Source organism: Bombina bombina, chromosome 6 (assembly GCF_027579735.1).
Source record: "Bombina bombina isolate aBomBom1 chromosome 6, aBomBom1.pri, whole genome shotgun sequence".
NCBI classification, from domain to species: Eukaryota; Metazoa; Chordata; class Amphibia; order Anura; family Bombinatoridae; genus Bombina; species Bombina bombina.
In genome coordinates this window covers 776,102,117-776,126,557 of record NC_069504.1, presented here as the reverse complement: position 1 = coordinate 776,126,557, position 24,441 = coordinate 776,102,117, and the positions used below count along the sequence as shown (strand labels likewise).

The 24,441-nt window shown below is 39.0% G+C and overlaps 1 protein-coding gene across 1 annotated transcript in view; it reads left to right on the top strand.

Annotated features, from left to right (window-relative positions):
• Positions 1 to 24,441, top strand: part of ADAM9 (ADAM metallopeptidase domain 9) — a 621,882-nt gene that overhangs the window by 329,248 nt on the left and 268,193 nt on the right. The window contains exon 11 of the mRNA XM_053718079.1: positions 17,112 to 17,245. Within this exon, the coding sequence (XP_053574054.1) occupies positions 17,112 to 17,245 (134 nt within the window). The remainder of the gene's footprint in view (positions 1 to 17,111; positions 17,246 to 24,441) is intronic.

Genomic DNA, 24,441 nt, shown 5'->3' with positions numbered 1-24,441 from the left:
GAGGTTGAACCCGTCTCCCTCCCACGCAGCACCGGTGGGGGAGGGGGCGGGGCGGGCACCGATCAGCGGGCCCAAGCGAGCAGGGAAGAACACTCCCGAACGATGCAGTAGGTGAGGCTATGAGTGATCCTGAGGGATACAAGCCTTGGAAGTGTGTGAACTGAGGGAGCGGGGGGCAGACCCGGGGAGGGGGATCCAGACAAAAAGGCAAGTCACCTCGGGGAAAATAAGAAAAGCCGGTATTTAGAGTCCCGCTTTATTTAGGTCAGATAGTCTGTCGGTATACTGGGTTATGATCTGGCAGGTGATAACAAATATATCCAGTGGGATGGCAGGCCACTGGTAGTGGTTCCAGAGGCGATTCTATTGTCTATCCAAGAAAAGCAGCCTCAAGGGTTGAGGCAAGGCGCAAGGGGTTCCTCCGCCAAGGCTGTGGGACTGGAGGTGCAAGCTGAGCAACACCTGTCAAGCTCCTCCTCCACCGGAACCTTAGTCTACTTTCAGAGCATGCTATTTTAAGCAACTTTCTAATTTACTCATATTATCAAATTTTCTTCATTCTCTTGGTATCTTTATTTCAAATGCAAGAATGTAAGTTTAGATGCCGGCCCATTTTTGGTGAACAACCCGGGTTGTTGTTGCTAATTGGTGGATAAATTCACCTACCAATAAACAAGCTCTTGTATGAACAAATGGGATTAGACTCCCTAGAAAGAAATGCTTGTATAGCACTCTTTGCCCAGACTGATTGTAGAGGCAAGGTAAATTTAATTAAAATATAGCTTTTATTAAACTTTTGAACGATGGGTCAAAACAAACATTTAAAATTACTCTATCGTTTATGGCTGAGATAAATAAACTGTGAGATCTGTTGATTATTAATCTGGTCTTTATAGCATAAACTGGTTATCAGTTCTCACTGGTTTATATCTACCAGTCTGAATTGTATGTGGTGGTGGTGAATGCCAATTGGATTATGCGTGTGGAAGGTATTTATCTACCGTAGTATAATAAAATTGTTTCAGATTGCTGTGGTTGTGCGGTTAGGATACAGATAAATTAATTATAAGTAGTTATCCCCAATTGGAAGGGGAAATGATGAAATAACAATTTTTCACGATTATTACGGTAATTTACTTTCCAAAAGTAGGAATAATCGTCTAAGTTTGTTCGTTATGTTTAGTGATGTGCTTTGGTTTAATTGTTGGTTATTAAGCTGAGACCGATATAAGTGGGTTGCCACATGTAAGTTTATATTATAATAAATTAAGGGAGTGAGAACAATCCTCTGAATATATCTATATTGTTGGTTGTTGATATAAAATGAATACCACAGTATTACTTCATTGGTTATTCCATCTGTGCCTATTATAGATGAATTATCTGACTCAATGCTTATATAGTTGTTTGGTGATGTAAGGTCTATGCCTGGAAAGGTTGGTTTGTACTATGGGATGACACTTGTAAGTGATCAATATAATGTGCCAATGCAGGCGTTTTTTTACAATTTGTGCTGACTATTAAGTATCAGTATGGTTGCATTCATTCTGAGCATATGAATGAATATACTAATAATATAATGTACTCAGATCATATATTGCTGAAATGTAACAAAATGAGTACTATATATTGCATAGCTCTGATTGTGACAATATTGTAAATATTATACCGTTACTTATAATGTGAATACTTTGTGTATCTTATTTGTTTTTTATTTTTTAGTATCTGGTATATGCTTGTAAAAAGCTATTTTTACTTGATTTTGAATAGCATTGTTTTGGGCAATCTCTCTTATGTGTTTGACATATAGCGTCTGTATCGATATTAATATAATGAGCACTTCATTCTTGCATTAACGTTACCATCAAACTTTTTCCCTTATTATATATTAAGTTAGTGTCGGCTGATAGTGAATGCTGGTTAATGCCGTCTTTATGTTTACTATGAAAATGTTTCACTTGTATATATTTGCGCGCTACGATTCCCGCTGCTTTGGGTATGTTTTATTGACTTCAACCTTATAGACAATTACTGAGTACTGGGATGTAAGAAGTGACCAAAATTCCAATATATCTAGTTGAGTACAAAGGGTGATCGCCTGAGGTTGCAGGAACTGGTTATACAAAGTGACTTTTTTTGTGTTATACTTCAACCCACTTTTGGTACATATTACATATTATCAATTTCTGGTAAATTGAATCACTGTATAAGCATATATATCATATTGTGGTCACTAACGCAGTGTGCAAACGTACTTAAATTTTTAAATGCTGATTGTATGCTTGAAATCTCTTTTTGAAGAGTTTTGCAAGCAACTGATCTCTAGTGAATTTGATCGCTTTAAAGTGTACATATAAAGTGTGCGTATCAATCTTTCACACTTTATCACTCGGTTTGGTATCATTCATACATTATTTGATGTTTACATGCACACTGTTTAAGATTTACTGCTGTGCCAGTACGATTATGACTACTTCATATAAAGTTTTCAATATAATTATCCCTATGCACTCTTGGTTATTGTAGGAATCATTGCCTACTGATCTGTGATAGATATAATGTTGCCACTCCACCGAGTCAGTAGCACCACCCCCAATCCTAAGGACTGGTCAATTATTCGTGTTAGGATTAAATAATAATAATAATAATAATAATAATAATAATAATCATTACAGCTCCGATAGATTTAAATTAAAACAACAACTAATGGGACCCCATCGTCCCACACAACCCCCCTGACGCGTTTCGCCTGTTTAGGTTTTATCAAAGGCCAATTGAAATTGAAATAAACAAGCTCTGTCCAGGGTTCTGAGCCAAAAAAATGGCTTATATGCCATATTTTTCAAATAAAGATAGCAAGAGAATGAAGAAAAATTGATAATAGGAGTAAATTAGAAAGTTGCTTAAAATTGCATGCTCTATCTGAATCACAAAAGAAAAAGAAAAAAAGGTTCAGTGTCCCTTTAACACTCCTGCTTGCACACTAACTCTTCTAGAAGTAAGCTTTTTGAAAGTAAAAAGTCAATGGAGGAAAAAAAGTGGGGGGGAAACCTAAGACCCTACTTGGGAGCAAACCTGACATGAAAATATGAATATTTCACATTACAGTGTTCTTCACATAGCAGAATATGTTCTATTTATTCATAAATACATATTTCTACATATATCTGATGGTGTTTTGGTACAATATATCTATACCTATATATATATATATATATATATATATATATATTTATTTATAATATAGGTATAGATATATGCAGAAATATAAAGGCATATCTATTTATAAATACATAAAACATATTCTGTCATGTGGAATATTTTTATAGATATAGATGTGTAGATAGATAAATAGAAATAGATAGATATTTGTATATAGAAGTAGATTGTCGTATATATAAATACAGATAGATGAATAGATACATAAATGCATAAATATAGGCTTATAGATAGATAGATAGATAGATAGATAGATAGATAGATAGATAGATAGATAGATTCTGATTTGTAAATATATCCATTGGGGCATATTTATCAACGCATCAACTAAAAATATGCTGGAATTCCACGCCGTATTTCTTGACATATTGATCCGCCGTAGTTCAAAGCGTCAAGATTGGCAATTGTTGAAATTTGACGTAAAATACGATCCTGTGATCTCAATCCAACGCAGATCGATGCGTGTTGAAAACCGTGGTATTAGAGCAGAATTGTGTTCATTAGTCCTCCTAATCGACACTATTTGAAGCTCTCACAAAGTTATCAAAAATTCTACATTTACGCTTGCATCTTTTCCGACTCAGCGTACCTAGTTTTCAATCCGCCACCCTTGAGGTCGCAGATGCCATAGAACTCAATGGGAGTCTGAAAACACAGAAAGCTTATGTTCGATGCTGCAAGAGAATGAAGCATATGAAATCTTGCTCTATAGTGACTCTTCTGTGGAGTTCCACATCTTGGGTATTACTATCCCATACGTCACTAGCTCATGGACTCTTGCCAATTACATGAAAGAAAACATAATTTATGTAAGAACTTACCTGATAAATTCATTTCATATTGTCAAGAGTCCATGAGACCCACCCTTTTTATGGTGGTTATGATTTTTTGTGTAAAGCACAATTATTTCCAGTTCCTTTTTTTGATGCTTTTTACTCCTTTTTCTATCACCCCACTAATTGGCTATTCATTAAACTGAATTGTGGGTGTGGTGAGGGGTGTATTTATAGGCATTTTGAGGTTTGGGAAACTTTGCCCCTCCTGGTAGGATTGTATATCCCATACGTCACTAGCTCATGGACTCTTGCCAATATGAAAGAAATGAATTTATCAGGTAAGTTCTTACATAAATTATGTTTTTTTGTACTGTTGACCACAATACTAGATTGCACTTCACTTGCCCTGCTTATCTTCTTGCTTCTTTGTTTCACTCTTTTCTTTTGGTCATATCTATTACTGAGTTTTGCAGGGGAGTGAGAGGGATTAAAAGCTCTGGTATGTTGGGTGTTTTTGCCTTCTCCTACTTTGCTGGCGTGAGATGCAACCAGGGGGCAGACTGTCTATGTCGCTGTCTGTAACAATCTTCCGGTGGAGCCTTTGGGAGTGGTGGGAGGGAATGAAGGAGGTGGGTGGCCCATTGCATGAGGGAGGTGTAGGACCCTACACTACGGCCAACAGGGGTGAGGGAGGGATGTGTCTTTACACTACGGAATATCTGTTAGCTAGCAGGGGGTGTTGTTTCCCTATGCAACAGAAAAATATTTAAAAAAAGGTGGTCACTTGAAGGGTGAAAAATCTCAACACTACAGAAAAAAATTAAATAAATTACAAACCCCCCCCCCCCCCAAAAAAAAACAACCTAATCTGCATAATGGCAGACTGTCTACCAGTAACAAAGATGGCGGGGAACAGTGGGAGGGGGAAGGTTAGTGAGCTGCTTGGGAAGAATCATGGAGGTAGGAGGGTGAGGAAGGATCGCTACACCACAAACAGTTTGCATTGTTTGCTATTTCTAAACAAAGTGGATCCAAGGGAAGCTTTTTCAACCATTTGTCACTGCACAAGTTGTGTATAAATAATTTCAGTGAGTGTGTTTGAAACAGTTAATATTTATTTAAATATATATATTTATATATACACATATACATACATAATAAATATTTTTTTATATATATATATATATATATATATATATATATATATATATATATATATATATATTAGGGCTGGGCGATATGGGGGAGGAAAAAATTGCGATTTAAAAAAAAAAAAAAAATCGATTACGATTTTCTTAAAAATTACAATAACACCTTAATTTTTCAATAAAAAGTTTAACACTACAGAATCTTAATGTACATGTTTCTCAATGCCCAATACACTCTGGGAGCATAAAAACACAAAACACATATGTGTGTATTTATATATATATATATATATATATATATATATATATATATATATATATAATAGACAGCTTTATAGGACAGGATACGGTGTCGATCCTCAACATCCCAAACAATGACAGCCAGCACAAGAGATTACAAATATCACCATTTAATTGTTAAGAAAAACATAACGTTTTGGCCCCTCTAGGAGGCCTTGGTCACATGAAGCAAGTCACACAAGACAGGCATAAAATATATCACAGCAAGAGTGCCTTAAATACCCCCACCCACAATTCTGATACGATAACACAAACCGCTGAAAAATCATACAAAAAACAGCTGAGTGTCATTACTAACTATCCAGAAAACCTAAACAGCCGCTCGTAGGCATGGCGATCGTATAGTAAACAACTCGCAAGCCCATGCGCGTGTATGTGTAATGACGTCATCAAAGGTGCCGTTGGTTGTCATACATACATACAATCACATACACAGTTACACACACACACGTGTGTTTGTGTTTATATGTATATATATATATGTGTATATGTATGTGTATATGTATATATATATATATATAATTTATTTTTTTTCTTATTTTTTTTTTAACATTTTATCTTGACTGAAAATGAGCCCTGCTCCTGTCCAGGAATCCAATACAGTCATATAGCAGTAGGGGTGGGGGGCTGCTCCTTTCAGAAATGCTGTGCCTTGCTGATATCAAATACATTGTAGATGCAGTTAACCCAGAAGCTAGCTAGCCGAGGGGACTGCAGTTTTAGCCTTTTTGGCAGCTGTGGGGTTAACTCCATCTGCTATGTATTTGAGCTTTTTCTCAGAGAGCAGGAGATTGTGTGGGAGGTTCCATAATGTTTACATACCCTATGTTTCAGACTACAGACGTCCCTAGGGAGAAATATAAGTAAGTGGCTTTCCCTCCTCTTCACTCTCCTGCATGGGCTCTGCTTTTAGACTTCTATAGATTGATCGGCTTCTACTGAGATCACAAACAGAATTTGAAAGTAAAACAGCCAATTTACAAATGTGTGCTAAAATCAACCACTAGATGGAGCTGGTTTGCAAGAAATCACATGCAAATCAATGCAGTACAGACACATCTGAAGATTTTTTTTTTCTTCAAAAAATTGCGTACTCCGCGATTAATCGTGCACCCCTAATATATATATATATATATATATATATATATATATAATTGTATTTGAAAACCAAATGGTGACATGAAATTTAACAAAACAACCTAGATCAATACCTTGTTTTTTACTCTAAAAATATACAGTTTACGTAGTTTTGGAGCATCAGTTTTGAGCTTTCGAACAGTTCTGCAATAGTGATGTCCCGAACTGTTCACCCGCGAACGGTTCACAGCGAACATAGGTTGTTCGCGTTTGTGGGCGAACACATGGCGATCCGCCCCTATGTGTCATCATTGTGGAAACTTTGACCCTTTATGTCACAGCCGCCTGACACATTAGAGCCAATCAACATCAGACACTCCCTCACAGACACTCCCAGCTACTCGGAATCCGCCATTTTAGACTCATAACGACCTTGCTTTTTTAATGAGAGGACGTGTTATGTTTTTGCTCCTGACATTAATAGGAAAAACATAGCTAGGCTAGTGTATTTACAGTCCAGAAGGACTCCACTCATCTCTGCTGCAAGCACAGCACCCCAAAAAGCCCTTTTTAGGGCTATATTTCGTGCCGTTTTTTTTTTTTATTAGCATTTGCCTGGCTTTCAGCTGTGTGTTTAAGGCTCACAGCATATGCTGTGACTACTGCCACCACTGATATCTCCCTAACAACATTAGTTTAAATTTAACTAACCCAAAAATATAATTATTTTTCTAGTGTAATTTTTTTTCATTTTCTATCAGGCCAGTGTCACACAGCATATACTCTGGTTCATTGCTCTGTGCCAGCCAGCAGCCAGCAGTGTTAATATCCGTTTATAACATTATTTTTAATTTAAAAAAAAAACACAAAAAAATATTTTTCTAGTGTAATCTAATTACATTTACTATCATGCCTGTGTCTGTCAGGCTCACTAAGCATTAATATACCTCTTTTTTTTCAGTCTTTTGGTTAATTGGTCTGTGCCAGGCAGCCACCCAGCACTCATATCTATTTTTCTTTCACCTTAATTTTAATATAAAAAAAAAAAAAAGTTTAAATTTGTTTGCTAGTGTAATCAAATCTAATTTTCTCCTGTTAAGTGTAGTCAGTCCACGGGTCATCCATTACTTATGGGATATTAACTCCTCCCCAACAGGAAGTGCAAGAGGATCACCCAAGCAGAGCTGCTATATAGCTCCTCCCCTCTACGTCACACCCAGTCATTCTCTTGCACCCAACTAATAGATAGGATGTGTGAGAGGACTGTGGTGATTAAACTTAGTTTTTATATCTTCAATCAAAAGTTTATTTTAAACGGCACCGGAGTGTGTTGTTTTCTTCTCAGGCAGAATTTGAAGAAGAATCTACCTGAGTTTTGTGTATGATCTTAGCGGACGTAACTAAGATCCATTTGCTGTTCTCGGCCATTCTGAGGAGTAAGGTAACTTCAGATCAGGGGACAGCGGGCAGGTTCACCTGCAAAGAGGTATGTTGCAGTATATTATTTTCTAAGGAATGGAATTGACTGAGAAAATACTGCTAATACCGATATAATGTAAGTACAGCCTTAAATGCAGTAGTAGCAACTGGTATCAGGCTGATATGTATGTATGTTTACACTTAAGTATTTCTGGGGAATGGCACTTCACTGGGAAAATACTGTATGCATATAACTTTTAGCCTAACTTGCAGTGTGAGCGACTAGCAGCAGGCTTTTAATGACATTTCATAAATTAGATTTTAAACGTTTGCTGGCATGTTAAATCGTTTAATTATCTGAGGTACTTGGTGAAAAATTGTTTTGGGCGTTATTTTCCACATGGCTGTCGTTTGTTTTAAATTAAATCAGTTTACTGAGCTTCCCTCACTGTTGTATTGTGAGTGGGAGGGGCCTATTTTGGCGCTTTTACTACGCATCAGAAATTCAGTTACAGTCTGCCTTTTTCTCCCTGCATGATCCAGGACGTCTCCACAGAGCTCAGGGGTCTTCAAAACTAGTTTTGAGGGAGGTAATCACTCACAGCAGACCTGTGAGACTGTGCTTTGACTGTGATAAAAACGCTTATATTTTCAATTGTTATCCGTTTTTTTTTCCGGATATTAAGGGTTAATCATCCATTGCTAATGAGTGCAATCCTTTGCTAAATTTATGCTTTTTACTGTGAAAATTTGGTTTCTATAACTAATCCGGTTCATTGTTATTCAACTGTGACAGTTTTTGTGTGCTTCTTAAAGGCACAGTAACGTTTTGCATATTGCTTGTAAATTTAGTTAGAAAAGTATTTCCAAGCTTGCTAGTCTAATTGCTAGTTTGTTTAAACATGTCTGACACAGAGGAATCTCTTTGTGCAATATGTTCAAAAGCCAAGGTGGAGCCCAATAGAAATTTATGTACTAATTGCATTGATGCTACTTTAAATAAAAGTCAATCTGTACATGTTAAGCAACATTCACCAGACAACGAGGGGGAAGTTATGCCGACTAACTTGCCTCACGTGTCAGTACCTGCATCTCCCGCTCAGGAGGTGCGTGATATTGTAACGCCAAGTACATCAGGGCGGCCATTACAAATCACTCTACAAGACATGGCTAATGTTATGACTGAAGTTTTGTCTAAATTGCCAGAACTTAGGGGTAAACGAGATCACTCTGGGGTGAGAACAGAGTGCGCTGATAATGCTAGGGCCATGTCTGATGCTGCGTCACAATTTGCAGAGCATGAGGACGGAGAGCTTCATTCTGCGGGTGACGGATCTGATCCAAATAAACTGGATTCAGACATTTCAAATTTTAAGTTTAAGCTGGAAAACCTCCGTGTATTACTAGGGGAGGTGTTAGCGGCTCTGAATGATTGTAACACAGTTGCAATCCCAGAGAAAATGTGTAGGTTGGATAAATATTTTGCGGTACCGACGAGTACTGACGTTTTTCCTATACCTAAGAGACTTACTGAAATTGTTACTAAGGAGTGGGATAGACCTGGTGTGCCTTTCTCACCCCCTCCTATATTCAGAAAAATGTTTCCAATAGACGCCACCACACGGGACTTATGGCAAACGGTCCCTAAGGTGGAGGGAGCAGTTTCTACTTTAGCTAAGCGTACCACTATCCCGGTGGAGGATAGTTGTGCCTTTTCAGATCCAATGGATAAAAAGTTAGAGGGTTACCTTAAGAAAATGTTTGTTCAACAAGGTTTTATATTGCAACCCCTTGCATGCATTGCGCCTGTCACGGCTGCGGCAGCATTTTGGTTTGAGTCTCTGGAAGAGACCCTTGACTCAGCGCCATTAGATGAGATTACACACAAGCTTAAAACCCTTAAGCTAGCTAATTCATTTATTTCTGATGCCGTAGTACATTTAACTAAACTTACGGCTAAGAATTCCGGATTCGCCATTCAGGCACGCAGAGCGCTGTGGCTAAAATCCTGGTCAGCTGATGTAACTTCTAAATCTAAATTACTTAACATACCTTTCAAGGGGCAGACTTTATTCGGGCCCGGTTTGAAAGAAATTATCGCTGATATTACGGGAGGTAAAGGCCATGCCCTGCCTCAAGACAGAGCCAAACCTAGGGCTAGACAGTCTAATTTTCGTGCCTTTCGTAACTTCAAGGCAGGAGCAGCATCAACTTCCTCTGCTCCAAAACAGGAAGGAGCTGTTGCTCGCTACAGACAAGGCTGGAAACCTAACCAGACCTGGAACAAGGGCAAGCAGGCCAGAAAACCTGCTGCTGCCCCTAAGACAGCATGAAGTGAGGGCCCCCGATCCGGAAACGGATCTAGTGGGGGGCAGACTCTCTCTCTTCGCCCAGGCTTGGGCAAGAGATGTCCAGGATCCCTGGGCGTTGGAGATCATATCTCAGGGATATCTTCTGGACTTCAAAGCTTCTCCTCCACAAGGGAGATTTCACCTTTCAAGGTTGTCAACAAACCAGATAAAGAAAGAGGCGTTTCTACGCTGTGTACAAGACCTTTTACTAATGGGAGTGATCCACCCAGTTCCGCGGTCGGAACACGGACAAGGGTTTTACTCAAATCTGTTTGTGGTTCCCAAAAAAGAGGGAACCTTCAGACCAATATTGGATTTAAAGATCCTAAACAAATTCCTAAGTTCCATCGTTCAAAATGGAAACTATTCGGACAATCTTACCCATGATCCAAAGAGGTCAGTACATGACCACAGTGGATTTAAAGGATGCTTACCTTCACATACCGATTCACAAAGAACATTACCGGTATCTAAGGTTTGCCTTCCTAGACAGGCATTACCAGTTTGTAGCTCTTCCCTTCGGGTTGGCTACGGCTCCAAGAATCTTTACAAAGGTTCTGGGCTCTCTTCTGGCGGTACTAAGACCGCGAGGAATTTCGGTAGCTCCGTACCTAGACGACATTCTGATACAAGCGTCAAGCTTCCAAACTGCCAAGTCTCATACAGAGTTAGTACTGGCATTTCTAAGGTCGCATGGGTGGAAAGTGAACGAGGAGAAGATTTCTCTCTTACCACTCACAAGAGTTCCCTTCTTGGGGACTCTTATAGATTCTGTAGAAATGAAAATTTACCTGACAGAGGACAGGTTAACAAAGCTTCTAAATGCTTGCCGTGTCCTTCATTCCATTCAACACCCGTCAGTGGCTCAATGCATGGAGGTAATCGGCTTAATGGTAGCGGCAATGGACATAGTTCCTTTTGCACGCCTGCACCTCAGACCTCTGCAATTGTGCATGCTAAGTCAGTGGAATGGGGATTACTCAGATTTGTCCCCTACGCTGAATCTGGATCAAGAGACCAGAGATTCTCTTCTATGGTGGCTTTCTCGGCCACATCTGTCTAGGGGGATGCCCTTCAGCAGGCCAGACTGGACAATTGTAACAACAGACGCCAGCCTACTAGGTTGGGGCCCTGTCTGGAATTCCCTGAAGGCTCAGGGATCATGGACTCAAGAGGAGAGTCTCCTTCCAATAAACATTCTGGAATTGAGAGCAGTTCTCAATGCCCTTCTGGCTTGGCCTCAGTTAGCAACTCTGAGGTTCATCAGGTTTCAGTCGGACAACATCACGACTGTGGCTTACATCAACCATCAGGGAGGGACAAGGAGTTCCCTAGCGATGATGGAAGTATCAAAGATAATTCGCTGGGCAGAGTCTCACTCTTGCCACCTGTCAGCGATCCACATCCCAGGAGTGGAGAACTGGGAGGCGGATTTCCTAAGTCGCCAGACTTTTCATCCGGGGGAGTGGGAACTTCATCCGGAGGTCTTTGCCCAAATACTTCGACGTTGGGGCAAACCAGATATGGATCTCATGGCGTCTCGCCAGAACGCCAAGTTTCCTTGTTACGGGTCTAGGTCCAGGGACCCGGGAGCGGTCCTGATAGATGCCTTGACAGCACCTTGGACCTTCAGGATGGCTTATGTGTTTCCACCCTTCCCGATGCTTCCTCGTTTGATTGCCAGGATCAAACAGGAGAAAGCATCGGTGATTCTAATAGCGCCTGCGTGGCCACGCAGGACCTGGTATGCAGATCTAGTGGACATGTCATCCTGTCCACCTTGGTCTCTGCCTCTGAGACAGGACCTTCTAATTCAGGGTCCTTTCAAACATCAAAATCTAATTTCTCTGAAGCTGACTGCATGGAAATTGAACGCTTGATTTTATCAAAGCGTGGATTTTCGGAGTCAGTAATTGATACCTTAATACAGGCTAGGAAACCTGTTACCAGGAAAATTTACCATAAGATATGGCGTAAATACTTACACTGGTGCGAATCCAAGAGTTACTCATGGAGTAAGGTTAGGATTCCTAGGATATTGTCTTTTCTACAAGAAGGTTTAGAAAAGGGTTTATCTGCAAGTTCTTTAAAGGGACAGATCTCAGCTCTGTCCATCCTTTTACACAAACGTCTGTCAGAAGTTCGACGTTCAGGCTTTTTGTCAGGCTTTGGCTAGGATTAAGCCTGTGTTTACGACTGTAGCTCCACCGTGGAGCTTAAATTTAGTCCTTAACGTTTTACAGGGTGTTCCGTTTGAACCCCTTCATTCCATTGATATCAAGCTGTTATCTTGGAAAGTTCTGTTTTTAATGGCTATTTCCTCGGCTCGTAGAGTCTCTGAGTTATCAGCCTTACATTGTGATTCTCCTTATCTGATTTTTCATTCAGATAAGGTAGTTCTGCGTACTAAACCTGGGTTCTTACCTAAGGTAGTCACTAACAAGAATATCAATCAAGAGATTGTTGTTCCATCATTGTGCCCTAACCCTTCTTCAAAGAAGGAACGACTTCTGCACAATCTAGACGTAGTCCGTGCCCTGAAATTTTATTTACAGGCAACTAAGGATTTTCGCCAAACTTCTTCCCTGTTTGTCGTTTATTCTGGACAGAGGAGAGGTCAAAAAGCATCTGCTACCTCTCTATCCTTTTGGCTTCGTAGCATAATACGTTTAGCCTATGAGACTGCTGGACAGCAACCTCCTGAAAGGATTACAGCTCATTCTACTAGAGCTGTGGCTTCCACTTGGGCCTTTAAGAATGAGGCCTCTGTTGAACAGATTTGCAAGGCTGCAACTTGGTCTTCTCTTCATACTTTTTCCAAATTTTCCAAATTTGACACTTTTGCTTCTTCGGAGGCTGTTTTTGGGAGAAAGGTTCTTCAGGCAGTGGTTCCTTCCGTATAAAGATCCTGCCTGTCCCTCCCGTCATCCGTGTACTTTAGCTTTGGTATTGGTATCCCATAAGTAATGGATGACCCGTGGACTGACTACACTTAACAGGAGAAAACATAATTTATGCTTACCTGATAAATTCCTTTCTCCTGTAGTGTAGTCAGTCCACGGCCCGCCCTGTTTTTCATGGTAGGTCTAAATTTTAAATTATACTCCAGTCACCACTGCACCCTATAGTTTCTCCTTTCTCGTTTGGTTTTCGGTCGAATGACTGGGTGTGACGTAGAGGGGAGGAGCTATATAGCAGCTCTGCTTGGGTGATCCTCTTGCACTTCCTGTTGGGGAGGAGTTAATATCCCATAAGTAATGGATGACCCGTGGACTGACTACACTACAGGAGAAAGGAATTTATCAGGTAAGCATAAATTATGTTTTCTATCCGGCCTGTGTGTTTTGCTGACATAGAGAGCCTACTGTGTTTACTTGCTGCCCTCCCTAGTCTATGAGCCACGACTCATATGTGTTTAACCTTTTTTTAATTTCCCCCCCAAAAAAATAATTTCAATCATTTTTCTAGTGTAATCTAATAGTATTTTCTATCAGGCGTGTGTGTATCCGACATACATAGCCTACTGTTTTTAATAGCTGCCCTTCCAAGGCTATCAGCCACGACTCATATGTACGTGCTTAACCTTTTTCTTAAAATTTCCAAAAAAAAGTCTTTAAATCATTATGCTAGTGTAATCTAATTGTATTTTCTATCAGGCCTGTGTCTAACTGTCTATCTGACTTACACAGCATACTGTTGTTATAATTGCTGCCCTACGTAGCAGCCAGCCAGTGCGACCACTCATAGAGTCATATGTGCATTGCACTTCTTAACATAATTTTAATATTAAAATCTAAAATTTTAAAATATTTTGCTAGTGTAATGTAACTTAATTTTCTATCAGTCCTGTGTTTTTGTCACTTACACAGCATAATGTGTAAAATTACTGCCCTACCTACCATCCACGACTCATATCTGCCAGCCTGTCTGCCAGGCCCAAGTAGCCAATTAGTGGCACCAATCACAATTCTTGTAACAGTAATAAAAACAAAACATAATTTTTTGGACTGCAAATATTCAGTCTCCTAGGGCCATTGAATTTCATTTACCTCCTGCCTGCCACTGCCAGCCTTTTGTGCCAGGCCGTCTAGCCAACTATTTACACCAATCATAATTGTTGTCACAGTCAGACAGTATAGTTATTAATTTAAATAAAACATTTTTTTAGTGTTGATCTTAACCCTCAGTTTGCTCGTGCCTTTGAATTGCACTTTTCTACAGCCTTCCAAGCCTGTGTGCCAGGCCTACTTAAAAAATATTTACACCAATCATATTTGTTGTGACAGTATTCTAATAATTAAAAATTAAATTTTTTGGTAATAGTTGCTGTGATTTGAATCCTCAGTTTGCTGGTGCCATTAAATAGCACTTTCCTCCTGCCTTGCAGCCTGCTGTGAGCCAGGCCCACCTAGCCAATTGTTGTCAGCAATCATATTTCTGTTAACAGTATTGCAAAAATTGTCAATCATCACTGTTCAGACTGTCAGTAATCAGTCTCCTAGTGTCCTTGAATTGCATCTCCCTCCTGCCTGCCATCCTTTTGTGCCAGGCCGTCTTGCCAACTATTTACACCGATCCTAATTTTTTGTCACAGTATAGTTACTAATTACAATTAAAAAAATCTTTATTGTTGATGATCTTAACCCTCAGTTTGCTCGTGCCTTTGAAGAGCTATTAAAATGCGAAGGACATTACTAATTAACACAACATAGTTACCATGGGTCGCAGACCAAGAGCAGATGTCTTATTATTATATTTTGTATGGGTAATCATCCAGGCCGTATAGACCTCACCAAATAGGGGGAGTTACAGAGATTAAAGTGCTAAGAATGGTAGTACTTAAAACACAACCTCGTTAAAATAGGTAGCAGACCACATGTCTTATTATTATAATTTTTCAGGGTAATCTGGCAGGCCATATAGAACTCCCCCGATAGGGGGGGGGGGGGGGAAACAGGGATTAAAGTGCTAAGAAAAGTACTAATTGACACAAGCTAGTTGGGTCCAAGAACACATGTTTGATTATTAGAATTTATTAGGGTAATTATATATCTAACAAATCTATCTATTTCTCTTCTATCGATTCTATCTAACTATCAATCTATGTATATCTATCTATCCTATCTATCACTATCAATCTATCTTCTGTCCGGGATGTTTTGAGACAGCCACTTTGGGAATGTTAGTTGATTTAGACCCATTATGGCTTAAAAGCAGACTCTGCATCAACTATGTAATTTTCCATGGGAGTTTTGCCAGGGATCCCCCTCCAGCATGCAACAGTCCAGGTGTTAGTACCCTTGAAACAACTTTTCCATCACTATTGTGGCCAGAAAGAGTCCTTGTAGGTTTTAAAGTTCGCCTGCCTATTGAATTCAATGGCGGTTCGCGCGTTCGCGAACAATACCGGAAGTTCGAGTCCGCGGTTCGCGAACCGAAAATTTTAGGTTCGAGACATCACTATTCTGCAATACCAAATGAGTTACACCATCATTTTAGACATAGCTGCATATAAAAACCTGAAAATTATCATAAATAATGTTAAACTTAGCTTAATTAGAGGATGCCAATGAACAATTGTTTAGATTTTTTTTTCTACAATTAGAAAGCTACAGGTTTTTGTGGAATGTGATAAAAAATGATGTTTTTATTTACTTTTTTTTGGTAATTTTACAATAATTTCTTAATTCTTTGAATGAATTGCTAGTTGAAATTGTCATCTACTTAAAGATCTTTTTCTGGCAATTTCATTTATTGTTAAAAAAAAAAAAAAAAAAAAAAAAGGACATCTTTCAGGTCTACTATGACCTTACATGACTGGCTGTACTTTCTCCCTCTGTCTCTCTCTTTAACCTCCCTTTCTCTCTTCTCTCTCCCTTAATCTGCCCTCTCTCCCTTTTCTTTTCCCCTTCTTATTTTCTGCCTCTTCACTCTTTATCCACTCTCCTCTCTCATTTCCTCTAAAAGCTCTCTGACAGTCTCTTTTCTCTCTCCACTCCCTCCTCCTCTTGCATCTCTATGGTCCCTCTATTTTCTTTTTTTCTCCACTCTCACTTTTCCTCTCCAATTTATTTTCTCTATCTCTGTCCCTCCTCTTTACCCTTCTATATCCTCTTTCTTTTCTTTCTATTTACTTTTATCTCACTCTTCAGCTTTTCTTTCCTTTTACTCATCTCTCTCTATCTCTGTCCCTCCTCTTTGTCTCTTTACTCTTTTATCTCCTCTTTCTTTTCTCTCTATTTACTCTTTTATCTCACTCTTCAGCTTTTCTTTCCTTTCACTCAAATATCTTCTTTATTTCACCTCACTATCTGTCTTTTTTCCAGTCTCTCTTTCCACTTTCTGTTCCATCTTGCCTCCTCCTTTCACATTTCTCTCTGTTCACCCTCTCTCCACTGATTCCTTTTCCCTTTATCTCTAATATTCATCTCCTTTCTCTCTGTATCCCCTCTTTTTCTCTTTACTCTCTTTTATCCCCTCTTTCTTCTTTTTTTCCTCTATCTACTCTATCATCTCTTACTCCAATTTTTTTTTCTTTCAACTCACTTTCTGTCTTCTCTCAAGTCCCCTTTCCCACCCTCTGTTCTATCTTGCCACCTCCTCCTTTCTCTCTTAGTTCAATATATTTCCCCTTTCTCTCTTATGTTCATTATCTCCTTTCTCTTCACTTTTTCATTATTTTTTCATTCTCTGTCTTTTCTGTCTCTCCACTCTAATTTCCCTCTATCTATCTCCAATTCCCTACTATTGTTTTTCTCTCCACACTATTGTTTTTATGTTTATTTAATTAGAATAAATTACCTATTCTTTTTTTTTTTTAGTTTACACATACTAATGTTCCAAGCTTCGCATCCATTGTTGCCCACGAATTAGGACACAATCTTGGAATGAATCATGATGATGGCAGGGAATGTTCTTGTTCTGTAGGCTCGTGCATTATGAATTCTGGAGCTTCGTAAGTACTTCATTCAAATTACATTTGGCGTATAGTTCATGCATAAAAACAGCTTACTTTAAAAAAACAACTAAACTCAATATAATTATATCAATGCATTACAGCATAAATTGTTCAACCTCTTGTAGTAATGGTTCCCACAAATATAGGAATAATGTATAATGGTGTAGTAATTGGAAATGCATAAGATAATAAAAAAAAGAACAATTAATGTTGGCAAACTCTTTTGTATGTGCTCAAAGTACAATTAGAACAAGATAATACCAGTCATGAATTAGAAGTGAAAATGTAATATAATGACAGCAGTAAACAAATAATGGCTTAAAGGGACACTGAACCCAATTTTTTTTCTTTCGTGATTCAGATAGAGCATGAAATTGTAAGCAACTTTCTAATTTACTCCTATTATCAAATTTTCTTCATTCTCGTGGTATCTTTATTTGAAATGCAAGAATGTAAATTAAGATGCCGGCGCATTTTTGGTGAACAACCTGGGTTGTTCTTGCTAATTGGTGGATAAATTAATTCACCAATAAAAAGTGCTGTCCAGAGGTCCGAACCAAAAAAAAAAAAGCTTGGATGCCTCCTTTTTTAAATAAAGATAGAAAGAGAACGAAGAAAAATTGATAATAGGAGTAAATTAGAAAGTTGCTTAAAATTGCCTGCTCTGTCTGAATCCCGAAAGAAAACAAATTTGGGTTCAGTGTCCCTTTAACCCCTTAATGACCGAGGACGTGCAGGGTACGTCCTCAAAAAAAAAAGGCAGTTAACGCCTGAGGACGTACCCTGCACGTCCTCGGTGTGGAAAGCAGCTGGAAGTGATCCTGCTCGCTTCCAGCTGCTTTCCGGTTATTGCAGTGATGCCTCGATATGGAAGCATCCTGCAATAACCTCTCATGGCCATCCGATGCAGAGAGAGCCACTGGGTGGGAGGCGGGTGGGCGGCCATCAATGGGCCCTGGGGCGCGTGTGTGCACGGGGGGAGGCGGGAGCGGACGGGAACCGCTACACTACAGAAATAAAATGATGATGAAAGTAAAAAAAAAAAAAGATTTTTGTAATATTCAAAAACGCATCTAAGGGATCTGGAAGGGGTGGGGGGAAGCTACACTACAGAAAAGGGCAATTTTATAAAAAAAAAAGCATCTTTTTTTTACTAAACTGGGTACTGGCAGACAGCTACCAGTACCCAAGATGGCGCCCATTAAGGCAGAGGGGGAGGGTTAGAGAGCTGTTTGGTGGGGGATCAGTGAGGTTGGGGGCTAAGGGGGGATCCTACACAGAAGCATATGTAAACATGCTTTTAAAAAATAAAAAAAAAAGCCCAAATATACCTTTTATTTTAGTACTGGCAGAGTTTCTGCCAGTACTTAAGATGGCGGGACAATTGTGGGGTGGGGGAGGGAAGAGAGCTGTTTGGGAGGGATCAGCTCTACACTAAAGCTAAAATAAACCCTGCAAGCTCCCTACAAGCTACATAATTAACCCCTTCACTGCTAGCCATAATACACGTGTGATGCGCAATTACCAAAAAGCAACGCCAAAGCCATATATGTCTGCTATTTCTGAACAAAGGGGATCCCAGAGAAGCATTTACAACCATTTGTGCCATAATTGCACAAGCTGTTTGTAAATGATTTAAGTAAGAAACCTAAAATTGTGAAAAATTTAACGTTTTTTTTTTTTATTTGATCGCATTTGGCGGTGAAATGGGGGCATGAGATATACCAAAATGGGCCTAGATCAATACTTGGGGTTGTCTACTACACTACACTAAAGCTAAAATTACCCCAAAAAGCTCCCTACATGCTCCCTAATTAACCCCTTCACTGCTGGGCATAATACACGTGTGGTGCGCAGTGGCATTTAGCGGGCTTCTAATTACCAAAAAGCAACGCCAAAGCCATATATGTCTGCTATTTCTGAACAAAGAGGATCCCAGAGTAGAATTTACAACCATTTATGCCATAATTGCACAAGCTGTTTGTAAATAATTTCAGTGAGAAACCAAAAGTTTGTGAAAAAATTTGTGAAAAAGTGAATGATTTTTTGTATTTGATCGCATTTGGCGGTGAAATGGTGGCATGAAATATACCAAAATGGACTTAGATCAATACTTTGGGTTGTCTACTAAAAAAAAATATATACAAGTCAATGGATATTCAGAGATTCTTGAAAGATATCAGTGTTCTAATGTAACTAGCGCTAATTTTGAAAAAAAATGGTTTGGAAATAGAAAAGTGCTACTTGTATTTATGGCCCTATAACTTGCAAAAAAAGCAAAGAACATGTAAACATTGGGTATTTCTAACTCAGGACAAAATTTAGAAACTATTTAGCATGGGTGTTTTTTGGTGGTTGTAGATATGTAACAGATTTTGGGGGTCAAAGTTAGAAAAAGTGTGTTTTTTTCCATTTTTCCTCATATTTTTTTTATAGTAAATTATAAGATATGATGAAAATAATGGTATCTTTAGAAAGTCCATTTAATGGCGAGAAAAACGGTATATAATATGTGTGGGTACAGTAAATGAGTAAGAGGAAAATGACAGCTAAACACAAACACCGCAGAAATGTAAAAATAGCCTTGGTCCCAAACGGACAGAAAATGGAAAAGTGCTGCGGTCATTAAAGGGTTAAGGAAGTGTATGTCGCTGGTCTTTCTATAGGGATTGAATTTTTAATAGCGCTATTTCCCATTGCCAGCTGGAAAGAGGGACTGTAAAATAGTGCCGTCACGCCCCTCATGGTAGTACCCATGATGTTATTCCCAAGAAAACCTTTAAAAACATGCCGTGGTCGTTAAGGGGTTAAGCAAACTATAGGCCAAAATTATTGAGATATTAATTCAGTGATCAGCGAACTTAAACGGACATGAAACCCAAAAGTTTTTTCATGATTCAGACAGAACATGTGATTTCAAATAACTTTCCAATTTGCTTCTATTATCTAAATTGCTTCATTCTCTTGGTATCCTTAGTTGAAAAGCATATATAGGTAGGCTTAGGAGCAGCAATGCATTACTGAAAGTTAGCTGCTGATTGGTGGCTGCACAAAAATGCCTCTTTCCGTTGGTTCATCAGATGTCTTCAGATATCTCCCAGTAGTGCATAACTGCTCCTTCAAAAAAGGATACCAAGAAAATTAAGCAAATTGGATAAAAGAAGTAAATTGGAAAGTTGTTTAAAATCACGTGCTCTATTTGAGTCATGAAAAAGAAAAATGTTGGGTTTAATTTCCCTTTAACTATAACAGAATAATGCAACACTCATCATATTATATTTAGCAAAACAAATTTCTTGTAAAAGATAATACACCAACAACTTCAATACTAGGATTACGCCATGTAATCCTAGTATTTAGTCAGGATATCACAGTAACAGCAGTGGTCACCTGGCCATTTTCAATGTTATTTACTAAAATCTAAGCAAAAATATATATTTTTTTTACAGTTTTTGCCACAGCTATCACACATGCCATGAAATTTAAATATAATAATGGTATATTGTGAATCTGCTGGGCCTGCAATATATAATTTGTGTGGTTCACTTACTGAAATTGGACTTAAAATAGGGTTTAAATAGAAGTAGCAAAAAAAGCTCAAAATAGGCACAGCACTGGAATGTAAAAAAGGTGTATGGACCGAAACACATTTGTTGTGCCTCTCTCCGACCTAAAGCCGAATTTCCTACTATTGGGCAGGAATTACTGTAGTGTGGGGCACTGTTTTTTGCTGATCCCTTCTCTGTGATTCCCTCCCTACTAGGTTATTAGTAGGGCAGAATATCATCATTGCATGAATTCTGCCATCCACATTCCAAGTGTGAACAATTGGGAGGCTGACTTTCTCAGTCGCCAGTTTCTTCACTCAATAGAAGGAATTCTGAACCAGAAAGTTTTCAAACAGATTGTGAGATGTTGGGGTCTGCCAGAGATAGATCTCATAGCCTCTCACTTGAATCACAAATTGCCCCAGTATTGTGCAGGCTCTCAGGATTCTCGGGTGAGTCTGATAGATGTCCTAGTGGTTTCCTGGTCGCTCAACCTTATTTCAATCTTTCATCCATTTATGTTGCTATTCATAGTGATAGCTGAGGCTTGTTCCTGCTTGATTCTGGCTATTTGGATTGCTCTGGTGTGGCCTTCCACATTTGATTTGGTTTGCGGTATCTGTTTTAGATGTCCTTGTGCCTGCCATAGAGGCTTCACATAAGAAGCGATCTCTCTCAACGTCCTTTCAGTCGGTATGGCTGTTGAATGCTTAGTGCTGCCTCAGAGTAGTTTTTCTGACAATGTTATTGACACCTTAGTTCAGGCTAGGAAACCTGTTAAAGGCATATTTATTAAAACCATTTTTTGCGTGGGGTACTAGCAAAAGTTACAGCTGGAATTCTTTCAGAGTTCCTGCAGGAGGGTCTGGATAAGGGTTTGTCATCCAGTTCTCTGAAGGGTCAGAAGTTGGTTCTTTTTGTTTTGTTTCAAAAGATAATTGCCAAAAGTGCAGATTTTCAGACATTTGTTCATGATCTGATCAGAATTATTTCCAAAAACAATATACAGTAGGCGCAGCAGCACTTAAAAAATTAAACGGGGCTCGTGGCAAACGGTCCCTAAGGTAGAGGGAGCTATATCTACCCTGGCTAATTGTTTTTGACCCACATGTCCTTAATCATATCCTATTTACAAGTAATACACAAAGCAATATAAACACATAAGCCGACCCATCAACTAATTACATCACCCACTTAATTTAAACCTTAGTGCAAAACAAATTATCCATATCAAATACATCAAGACACTTAATGAATCTTACTGTGGATTAAATATTTTATAGGAAGTGTAAACAATCCAGGAATGGGAACAGCACTTGGGAAAGTTTTTTTCACCCACACACTGGAAGAAAGTTTTCAATTCCATGATTTTTCACTTTCAGGTCTGTTTTTGCAATCCATATTATAAAGTGCCTGTGTTCCCTTTTTTATGTAGGTCAAACGACCAGGCAGATAAGACACCGTATTATAGAACACAAGTCAAACATACGTTGCAAGATGCAACCAGTAGCAGGTCACTTTTTGGAAAAGGGACAAAACATCCAGTCAATTAAGATTTCAAATAATAGAGGAAATAAAAATACCCAGGAGAGGCGGTGATAGAACTGGCATTCCCAATAAAAGGGAGATGTTTTGGATCTACCACCTAGATACAATGTACCCTAAGGGGTTAAACCGTGATTTTGACTGGTCAGTGTTTTGGTTATAGGAGGGCTGGAGATTGATTCTGATACTTTGCAAATACCATGATGTATGTAAATAGGAAATGTGTTAAATTTTATACTTGATTTTAACTTTTTTTTTTTTTTTTTTTTAAAACAAGCTTTATTTTGACAAGAGTTACAGCATAACTTGCATTTCAACATATTAACAGAGAAAACATAGTCATAGCTTTGAGTATTTAGTTATATCTTTTAGTAGGATTTATAAGTTTGCATTCTCAATTTTATTTGTGATAGTCATAGCCTTCTCTCATCAAGATTGGTTGATAGATGGTCTGATGCCTTTAAGCTTGTTTCATCGAGCAAGATTGCTCGTTGTGATAATAAAAACTTATTGTATGACATACATGAATTTTTAAACTTTACATCAGGATATTAAATAAAACGTGAATAAGAATACTCAGCATACCTGCTTCATACTGCTGAGGATAATTTGATGCCTGATGTCTGCACCCATAAGGGTGTAAGAGTAAAATCACAGAACTGGAAACTCAGGGTAGAAAGAGGAAGAGAGAGAGGAGGTTAGGAAAAAAAAAGGGGGGGGGGGGTGAGGAGGAGGAAGAAAAGGGGCTTTGGCGCAGGTGGGGGGGGGGGAAGGGGGCCAAGAACGACTTGGTTTTAACTTTTTAACTAAATAGACTACTTACACTGATGTTTTTCCGGTTCCTAAAGGAATGGGATAGACCAGGTATACCGTTTTCTCCCTCTCCTAATTTTAAGAAAATGTTTCCCATATCAGACACCATTCGGGGCTCGTGGCAAACGGTCCCTAAGGTAGAGGGAGCTATATCTACCCTGGCTAAGTGTACAACTATACCTATTGAGGACAGTTGTGCTTTCAAAGACCCTATGGATAAAAAATTAGAGGGTCTTCTAAAGAAATTATTTATTAATCAGGGTTTTCTTTTACAACCTACGACTTGCATTGTTCGAGTAACTACTGCAGCAGCTTTTTGGTTTTAGGCTCTGGAAGAGTCTCTGAAGGTTGAGACTCCGTTAGATGACATTTTGGATAGAATTAAGGCTCTCAAGCTAGCTAATTCTTTTATTACTGATGCCGCTTTTCAAATTGCTAACTTAGCGGCGAAGAATGCAGGATTTGCTATCCTAGCGCATAGAGCGTTGTGGCTCAAATCTTGGTCTGCTGATGTGTCATCAAAAACTAAGCTTTTAGCTATTCCCTTTAAAGGTACGACCCTTTTCGGGCCTGAATTGAAGGAAATCGTTTCTGACATTACAGGAGGTAAAGGCCATGCCCTACCTCAGGATAAGTCTGTTAAGATGAGGGGTAAACAAAATAATTTTCGTTCCTTTCGGAATTTTAAAGGAGGAACCTCTGCTTCCTCTTCCTCCACAAAGTAGTAAGGTTTGCCTTCCTGGACAAACATTATCAGTTTGTGGCTCTTCCCTTCGGGTTGGCCACTTCGCCCAGAATCTTCACAAAGGTTCTAGGGTCTCTTCTGGCGGTTCTCAGACTGTGCGAAGCATAGCAGTGGCGCCTTATCTGGATGATATTCTGATCCAGGCGTCAACTTATCAACTGACAAAATCTCACATGGACACAGTGTTGTCTTTCCTGAGAACTCACGGTTGGAAGGTGAACATGGAGAAGAGTTCACTAGTTCCACAGACAAGGGTCCCCTTCTTGGGAACTCTGATAGACTCGGTAGACATGAAAATATTTATGACGGAGGTCAGAAAATCAAAGATTCTAAATACTTGCCGAGCACTTCAGTCCATTCCTCGGCCATCAGTGGCTCAGTGTATGGAGGTCATTTTATTAATGGTAGCAGCAATGGTCATCATTCCGTTTGCTTGCTTTCATCTCAGACCACTGCAGCTGTGCATGCTCGGACAGTGGAATGGGGATTATGCGGATTTATCTCCTCCGATAAATCTAGATCTAGAGACCAGAGACTCTCTT